Consider the following 9,721-nt stretch of genomic DNA (forward strand, 5'->3'; position numbering starts at 1 on the left):
TGGGGGACTGGATAGGATAGAAAGTTGTTAGTGGACTGGGGCATTGTGGTATTATGCTGGAGGTTGGGTGGACCCCAGCAAACATGTATTTGATATATGGGCAATTACATGATGTCACCACCTCATTGTAACTGCTGGGCCTATTAGCTGCCTTATATACAGGGTACATGAAGGAACTGTTAAATGCCCATTTAGTGATAATTGGAACAATGAAAGTCATTGCCCAAAGACTAAACCGAATGCAAATGCTGGGGATTTTGTGTGTGTGTGTGTGTGTAACAGCCAGAGACGTACAGAGCAAGAGAAGAACTTGTAGCATGACCATGAGAGAAAGCCAAGAGAGAGCTTTTGGGGCAGAGTATTGTCTGGAAAGAGGCTTGGAATTGTGAACAAGGAAATTGCCTCTTGCTGTATGATTCCTATTGTTTTCCAGAAAACAGAACTTTCTGTACCATTTTTGGAAATAAACAAGATTGCATCAAAGAAATACCTGAGTCCATCAATTTCTCCTCCTAATAGAAACAACCTGCAAGACCCCAAATATTGGCTAATTGCTCCGGCTAGAAAGGGGTAACAGTGGGGACAAAGCCCTAGTGCAGAAAATGGAGGCATGGAATAAAGGTGCAGACAAGGATGTGAAGAAAGCTTCAGGTAAGGGCATAAATAAAAAAGTATAAAAGGTGTCAGGGAAGGGAGGTCTGATGGTTTGGAGGACCAGGGGGGTGGGACGTTGGGGGATGCTCAAATCTGGGAATCAGAGAGGGGCTGTAAAGGTTACAGACAGATATGGCAGAGAGAGACATGGAGAATAGGGAAAGGGAATGTGGTTTTTTAGGTTACACTTTAAATGCTTAAAGTTGTTTAACACTTTCAATATGGATAAAAGTCTTTCCCTCCATTACCTAACCTCTGAGGTCCCATATAGCTATAATTCTACACACACATACTATATGCGGATGTGTAGGGCCCTGACCCATTTTGGTTAATTTCACAGTCATAGGATTTTAAAAATCATAAATTTCGTGATTTCAGATATTTAAATCTGAAATTTCACAGTGTTGTAACTGTAGGGGTCCTGACCCAAAGGGGCATTGTGGGGGTGGGGGAGGAGGATCGCAAGGATATTGTAAGGGGGTCACAGTATTGTCACCCTTACCTATGCTGCTGCCTTCAGAGCTGGGTCCTCAGCCTACAGCTGCTGCTCTCCAGCGAGTGAGCTCTGAAGGCAATGCAGAAGTAAGGGTGGTAATACCACAACCCCCCTACAATAACCCTGCAAACCCTCCCCGCCAAAAGTCCCCTTTTGGGTCAGGACCCCTTTTGAGAAACGCTCTTCTTCACCGGGAAATCTAGTCTTTTGTGTGCTTTTACCCTCTTCAATACAGATTTCACAGGGGGAGACCAGATTTCATGGTCCGTGACGTGTTTTTCACGGACGTGAATTTGGTAGGGCCCTACAGATGTGTAAAGAACTGCAAAAGGGAACTGTATTTGCTGTGCCTCATAACATCTGTTAAAGCAGGCTGCACTCTTTCAAACCCTACATGCCAATTCCATTTAAACTTTTTTTCCTCATTTTAGAAAACAAGGAAATTCCCTCGTCTGCCTTCTTCCCACCCCCCACCCCCTGACCAAATACCCCAAACTTTATTGAGTGAACTTAATTTCAAATTAACAAAGATTTATACCACTGGTTCCCAAACTTTTCAGCATCACACCCCCTTTTTAATTTTTAAGAAACCCTCATGCCCTCCACCTCTCCTTTATCATCATCCAACTCCTCCCCCCGCTCCCTGCCCCCTTACCAGGCTGCTCAGAGCGGCAAGGCTGTCTTATTGGAAAGTCTAGGAGGTGGGCGGGCTCAAGCCTTGCTACCTGCACGGTGGCGTACCTGTGGGGGATGGGGGACAGGAGGGGAGGGGCCAGGGGCTAGCCTCCCCGGCCAGGAGCTCAAGGGCCCGGCAGCCTCATGCCCTCCCAGGGGGGCGTGCTCCTAGTTTGGGAATCAATGATTTATACAATCTGAAGCGAAACTAGAGCAGGTTGTTCAAAGCACATATCCAGTTTCTCAAAGTTGTCCTCAAACCCATAACCTTAACTCTAATGTCAGCAAGAGCCTATACTATTCTGTTTCTATCTAAAACATTCTGAGGCTAGAATAAAGATTGTACAAGTGAATATAAGTTTGGGTAATTGGATGTGTACATTGTGCGTGGTTTTATATTAGAATAGAAAGCATTTGTTGTGGAGATTGTCAATGAGTGCAGCTGGACATTATAATTGGACAAGACACATGAGCTGTGGTTGGTGTGGATGTTAATGTTGTCTTATCTAATTATCTCCTTAATGTTTGGCAACTATATTGATAGGAAATGCAGTTCAGCAGCCTTAACTGCAAGTTAAAGGTTTTTTTTTTGTATGGGTGATTTATAAGATTTCCTCTGGCTCTGGATTTCAGGCACATCTCACTGCAATGCCAAAAAAATGCTCACCTGTGTTCCCGGTACTTAGTGTTGCTTTGTTGCCTCCTGAGAGCACTTCATAATTCCAGAAGAAGGCACGCAGCGAAGGCCTTATAAATACATAATAATTGAGAGCTCCTAGCAATTTAAGGTTCATTCATCAGGGATTGCAGACAACCTCCACCCCAGGAGAAAACTCAAGCCTGGCCAAGACTGTCCAAAGTCATATCTCCTATAAAGCCCCAGCCTCCTATGAAGCTGGTCTCTCTGCAGTGGAACTCCTTCAGATAGAAAGCAGTGGGTACACTGTCTGTCATCCCTTCAGGGTGAATGCTCCCATGGCTGCAACAGCTTTTGCAGTTTACACCTCCCTACACCAGTGTGAGTGAATCTGGCTTATAGTATGACCTTTATAGGGACCGGCTTATTGATAGAACTTCATATTTTTCATTCCGTGCAGTATTTATCTCAGCTCTTGTGCAGTAATACATTTCATACACAGAGATGTAATTAGAAGAACAGGAGTACTTGTGGCACCTTAGAGACTAACAAATTTATTAGAGCATAAGCTTTCGTGGACTACAGCCCACTTCTTCGGATGTAATTACATTTTAATGCATGGGAAAGGAGCACTCCAGATATCCAACTGAAAGTACATCTACAACATTTGCTGCTTCCATTTACATTAAGAAAATACTTGTTGCCTCTGGTAGAATATTCTTCATAATTATACTTAACTCTAAACCACATAAATCACCTTCACAGAGGAGCGAGCCTATGTAAAACAGAGTTTGAAAATGGCTTGAGGAATGCATTCTGGGCCCAATTCTTCACTCCTTACAGAGGCAGAACTACGATTTAATTCAATGGGAGTTTTTCTTGATTAAGAAGTGTGGGGTTGCATCCTATAGAAGGAGGATTATTAAGCAAGTTAAAATGCCTTAGGGCATTTTATACAACAACTTATGCAGTTGAACAAAGTACATGTAGTGTTTAGAATGAGAGCTGGTGAAAAAAATCTTATTTTCTAGATCAAAGTGTCTCCCGTTTGCGTTGTAATGATACAATTTGTACAAATGTATTCAATCAATTTATTTTCTTGTTAAAGTAGCAGCTTCCCATAATGATTTCAACAAATAAAATAGAATATTTTGACTATTATATTATGACATATATTCTACACTACTTCTCATGTAATGAAATAATGTAAAATAATATAAAATGAAAACAAAATTTTGTTTTGAAACAAAAATACAATTTTTTTTTTCAAAAATGGATTTTGCATACAGTTTTCTTTCAGAATTTCTGTTTTGCAGGAAATTTCAGAAATGGCTTGGTTTTGGAATGAAAACAAATTTCAAGATTTCAAAATTTCTTTCAAAATTCCAAGTTTTGAGTATCCTAGGCTAGGAAATGCTGTGGTCTAGAGACCAGGTAATGGCCTGTGGTTTATAGGACCTGGGTTCTATTTCTGGCTCTGCAGAGTGACTGCTTGAGCACTTTTCTTTGCCTCAGTTTCCCCATTGCTTAAAGTGGGGATACTCGTACTGTCCAGCTCTCCTTTGCAAAGCACTTTGAGATCTATTGATGAAAAGTGCTATATAGAATCTAGGAATTATTAGTATTTGTAATTAACATGAGGTCAGCTGGTCTATTTGGAAAGCATTTGAATTTCATCACTTAAACAGAAATATGAAACACTAGGGAAAAACACTGACAAAATTGTAATTAATTATCTATATTTCGTGTACACAGATGAACTGGGTTGTCAATAGTCACACGTATTTTTATACATAAAAAGATTTATTGTACCTGAGATTACAAATTTAATTTGGAAAGAACAGATCCTGTATATATGTAAAAACAGCTGGATGGATATTTGATATATACAACAAAAATAAGTATGTATATATTGACCAAAGTACATGTTATATTAGGCAAGCAACAAACAGGGGCAGTCCCTCCACCCTTGTAGTATTTCCAAATATCAAATAAATAATTAGTTAAGTGTGTTTGACCAAAGATATCACATTCATTTATGATATTAAGACAAGAAAAACATCATTTGTTTCCATGGGAAGAGTCAAAAGATTAACCTATAGTACAAAAAAATATTAGAATTTAGGATCTCATCATTAGCCAACTCAAAAAAGCATATAGAACTAGGTAACCTGTACACTGTTTGGATCCATATGAGTCCAACAGCGACCAAATCCTGCATGCTTTACTCACTTGAAGTCACTGGGACTACCTGTGTGGGTCATGATTACAAGATTTGCAGAACTGGGCCTGTTGGGACAACTCACATGAATAAAGTGAACAGGATTTGGCCTCAGCTTACTGTAAAAGTTGTATTCCGATTCCCCACAGAGTTTTCAAAGATAAATTAACTCTGAAAGACCCTTTAGCCTGTATGTTTTACAGCAACTTTTTGTCTGCTCTTATTTGTTAACTTTTAGTTTGTCTTTTTTTAATAAGTTAAATTTCTTAAATAAGTTACGATTTTCCCCCCTCATTTTATTCTCAGCGCTATGAGCCTCATCCAGTGCCCACAGAAGACAATAGAAGGACTCCCATTGACTTCAGTGGGCACTGGACCAAGACCTAAGGTCAGTTTAATTCAAGAGAATGTGTCAGAATGTTTTTTGTTGTTGTTGTTGTTTTCTTGTTGAGACTTCATTGAAAGTAGGCACACTGGAATATGAAATTGAGGAGTTTTTTTTATTTAGCTCCTACGGACCATGATGAAGTAGGCAAGAGAGCTTAACTTTTAGAAATCAGAACTGAGGGGTAAGAAATCTTCAACAAACAAAAAAACCTAGGTGATTATTAGTACTCTAACTGTAAACATTTTAAAAGGAAAACTACCCTTTTCTTTCTGTCCAGTCTCCAAGAAAGAAGATTAATTTTCATGTTAAAATTTCCATTAATTATGAGATGGAAACTGGAGTGCAAGAGAAGATAGACTTTTATAGAAAATATATCATAAGTGTAAATTATAAAAATACACTTAATTCTGGGAATATTTCTAATGCACAGAATATTTATGATTATTTTTATTTAAAGTAGTATATAGTGCCATGGGTGAGCAGAAGTGGCATGGCAAAAAAAAAAAAAATCTACAAGATCCAGTCCTTCAGGCCATACTCAGGCAAAACTCTCATTGAAATCAATGCACGACTGGGCCCACAAGCAGCAGTGTCATCTTGACAGCTCTTTTGAAATTTTCTATTCAAAAATTTAAAAAAAAGGGCCTGTTCCTCGCCTCACCATATAATGAATATGTATGAATTGTTAAAGGTTACACATCTGAGGCAAGTTTGGGATCTGTACACTTTTACTTCATAAGCAAATATAAGCCATAAATATAAGCTCTCATTCATTACAAAAAAAAGGAAGAGGGGCTAAGTTTTATCTTAAATATAAAGATGAGCAGGGTGCTTCAAGGAAGCACAAGCTAGCTTTTGTTTTCAAAAGGAAATTTACATCTAGTATTGGACACAGATAAAATAGGTTTGTCTGTTGCAAGCTAGGTTTAGACATTGGTTCATACTAAAATCACAGCACAACCAGGAGTCTTAGTGAAGGCCAGGGATATGCTTGTTCAGGAATCAGGTTGCAATGGTAGAGCTGCTTGGGGACATTTTAGAGCATTTTCTTGTACCATGTCAGGCATTACCTAAGCATTAAAGCTCACTTCATGAGCATTAAAATTCACTGAACCAAAGGTTAATCATGAGAGCATTTATGTAGTTTGGAATGGCTTTCCCCTGCAGATTAATAATCACTCAATTTAAAAATAAACTTGTTCCAAATGCATGTGTGCAGTTAAGTAGGAAGTTCCAACAAGGGGTAAGTGTAAAAAAAAAAATTCTCCCAATCCCTCACCAAATTGCTTTAAATGGCATTGAAGTGGCATTCATTCACATGTGTCGTTTCATTCACTTCAGTCTATACATGTAAGTAAGGATTATTCACACGAGTAAATGTCTTTTGGATCTGGCCCTTAGTTATGTATTTGACAACAGTAATATACAAAAAAGCGCATGTAAGGGAAGTTCCTATACAAAATTGCAGAGGTGTACAAAAAGTGGTTTTTGTTTCACACTGAGATCTCCATTGTACATAAAAAACCCACCACACACAACTGTCAGAACAGATAGCACATAAATAGGAGTAATTCAATATGACAACAGGGTCACTGATTATTTAAAAAACCCAGCCTCCTACATAAGATCTCAAAAATCTCAGCAACACACAACACCACTGTAATCACAGTAAAAGTGTACATAGCAATGAGGAAAATTGTCTTTTCAAAGTGTTCTGGCACCATGCATCTGGTAATATTAAACTTTTTGTCAAGGGCTCCTGCATCACACCTGTAGAGTGGGTTCACTTGGAAGCCAAAGAGATGACTCTGAAGCCAAAAAGCCACAACTTCAAGGACAATCCTTAACAGAACAGAGAGGATATAAAAAACAGTATAGGTGGGCTTTTGGAGGATATCTTCCTGATCGATGTTTCTACATGCAGCATAAAGATGAAACACTGCTCCAGGTACCAGAACCGTCACTAGCTGTAATGCCCAGAATACCTAAAGTGTAGCAGAGACTTTGCTGTCAGATCATGTACAACTACCTTGTGCCAGTTAAAACAGGCACACATCCAAATTTCTTGTGAGAAGATTTTTTTATATTTATGATATACATTAAAAACAATTAAAAGATCATTTAAGATAAGAACAATCACCGTTACATATTATTCCAGTTTTACAGTTCATTTACATGTAAACATTCTTTTACTTGAAGAATGGTATGAATAAAGTAGGTTACAGTCAATACATCTTGGGACTATATACCCTTATTCACATGAGTAGTCCTTATTTGTCTGTATAATTCTAGCTATAGACACTTATATGGCTCTTATCACCAAAGTATGAGGCCCAGATCTTCAAAGGTGTTTAGGCTCCTAACTTCCACTGAGCTCAGTGGGACTCAGGAAGTAAGCGTAAGTTAAAAGCCTTTGCAGATCTCAGCCTGAGTGCTTCACAATCACTGAGGGATTTTATCCTCATAACACACTGAGTGTAAGTTAAATGTTATTTCTCTTTTCTTTTACAGGTTGGGGCACTAAGGCAGATGAGGGGACCTGCAGAAAGTCTATAGCTGAACCAGGAATCAAACACAGGTCTTCTGAGTATCAAGCTAATGCCCTCTCTACTAGGCCAACCTTCCTGTTTGTTTTATAGTTACTGAAATGATCTAGGTGAACAAGGATGACTTGCATGTGTAAGGGGTTACAGAATCTGGTCCTTATTGTCTACAAATATTTCCAAGTTAGAGAATGCTATTTATGATCCTGCAACCTTTATTCACATGAGTTGAAATCAGTCTGACTACCTGCAAGGGTAACGATGGCTCGTGAATAAAGGTTAAAAGATCAGCCCCTTACTTTGTCACAAATGGAAGTTTATTACAGATACCAGGGAGTGGCTTGCTGCCTTCCTAAACTGTGTCAGGGAGATCTCAGGGACTGGCACCAGTCCACAGAACGGTTGTTGAAAAATACTGGTTTAAATTACCCCACATTCAGTTTAATTACTACTCTTTATGTAAAATGGGGAAATGAACGCTTTATCTATTTTCATTTTATGAACGCTTTATCTATTTTCTAAATAATTGGTTGTTTCAATTAAAAGAAAATTTACCTGAGGAGTTATGGGCCTGAACTGGTTGTAACAGAAGAGATTAACCTCCCTCTTGTCTGGCTCACAGCTGAAGTGCAAGGCCTCATTTCCATAAACTGCAAAGCCCAAAACGCCAAGGAAAAACATTCGAACTGAGCCAAAGAAAAGGGTATGGAACTGACCAATCACTGTTGGAGGCCTGAGCTGTAACAGTCACAGGATTATTCAGCAGGAAAGACAAAGGCAAAGATGAACAAAGTTATTCTTCCAGTTTCAGGTTACTTAGAACATTTATTTCAGGTTTTAAAACACCCTTCTCACTCCTTTTTCTCCTTTTTAAAATAACTATTATACAAAAGGTGTTGTGTACATTAAACCAAATAGTGGCTTGAAATATAATCAAAGTCCTTGTTATTGTTAGGGACTGATTTTACTTACTATTTCTAGTACCCTCATTTATATTATGTCTGTCAGTTATTCTGCTTAACAACTACGCTTTTCTGATTTCAGTAGTTGCTTTACATATCAGCTACATTCATAAAACTCAGTATTCTACAACTACAGACATGTTAGGCATATTGAAAAGGAATCCTTCAATAAAGTGTCAATCAATTTTTATTATCTATTGATTAAACTAAGATCATTTAATATTTAGTGTCAGAAATTAAACATGTAGACTTCTCAAAAGTGGCATTGCTAGGAACTAGGCTAGGAAGTGTTACCTGTTTGCACTATTACTTTGAGTAGTAGTGCTACATCTTTATTTTGTTAGGAAAGCAGGGGTTATATAGTTTTTAAAGTCTGCCTTTGCAGAGAATGCTATTCTGTTTCTCCATATTTGATTATCAGAACTTTCATCTCCACCCATGTATATTTGTCATGATAAAGAAAGCAAATTATTTATTTCCCCAGCACCTCTCCTTTCATTATTCACTTAATACTCACACATCCTTCATAGAAGTTCTTGATGTAATTTAAAGACATGTCTTGGAAGATGTTATCCTAGTGCAATTGTGGCGTAATTCATGCCCCTCATTGCCAATTTGCTGTCATCAGACTCCGTCTGATGCTATTGCTCTCTCATGACCCTTGCTGTACAAAACACTTGTCACTGCACATTTCACTTTTTATCTCTGGGGCCCCAATCAACCTTACTCTTTCAGGACAAAAAAAAAAAAGCCCAAACAAAAGCAGGGTACATGTGGTTTGCCTAATAATCCCCCATGAACGCAGTCAGCAGAAACGTCCAACACCATAACACAGTCACACAATAGGCCGGGGAACATGCAAGTGGCAATGAGCTCCCAACACCACTGTGCTACTTGAGAACTAAAGTAACACACAAAAGTCCTCCTTAGCGGTTTCAATCCCGGTGGGCTCCTATGAGCTACTCATTCTTTGTGCTCACGTTATTCTCACAAATGAAATCAGTGAAAACGTAGGAAACATTGAAGCGTCTCACGCACAGGGATCTGCCTAGCAAACAGCAGCTGGAAGGGACTCTCTTCTAAAGTGAAATCCTGGGGTGGGCGAGGCAAGATTACTTCTTACATCTGTCTTCTCCCGGCGCCTT

General features: G+C 38.8%; 1 protein-coding gene across 1 annotated transcript; it reads right to left on the bottom strand.

Annotated features, from left to right (window-relative positions):
* Positions 1-6,328: 6,328 nt before the first annotated feature.
* On the bottom strand, positions 6,329-9,132 carry GJE1 (gap junction protein epsilon 1). Its single transcript, XM_034766980.1, has 3 exons — positions 9,094-9,132; positions 8,170-8,352; positions 6,329-7,056 (listed from the first exon to the last, which is right to left on the bottom strand). Exons 1-3 carry the CDS (start codon positions 9,130-9,132, stop codon positions 6,661-6,663), a joined length of 618 nt encoding a protein of 205 aa, XP_034622871.1. The 3' UTR covers positions 6,329-6,660.
* Between the last annotated feature and the right edge of the window lie 589 nt (positions 9,133-9,721).

Source organism: Trachemys scripta, chromosome 3 (assembly GCF_013100865.1).
Source record: "Trachemys scripta elegans isolate TJP31775 chromosome 3, CAS_Tse_1.0, whole genome shotgun sequence".
In the NCBI taxonomy this organism is placed as follows: Eukaryota; Metazoa; Chordata; order Testudines; family Emydidae; genus Trachemys; species Trachemys scripta.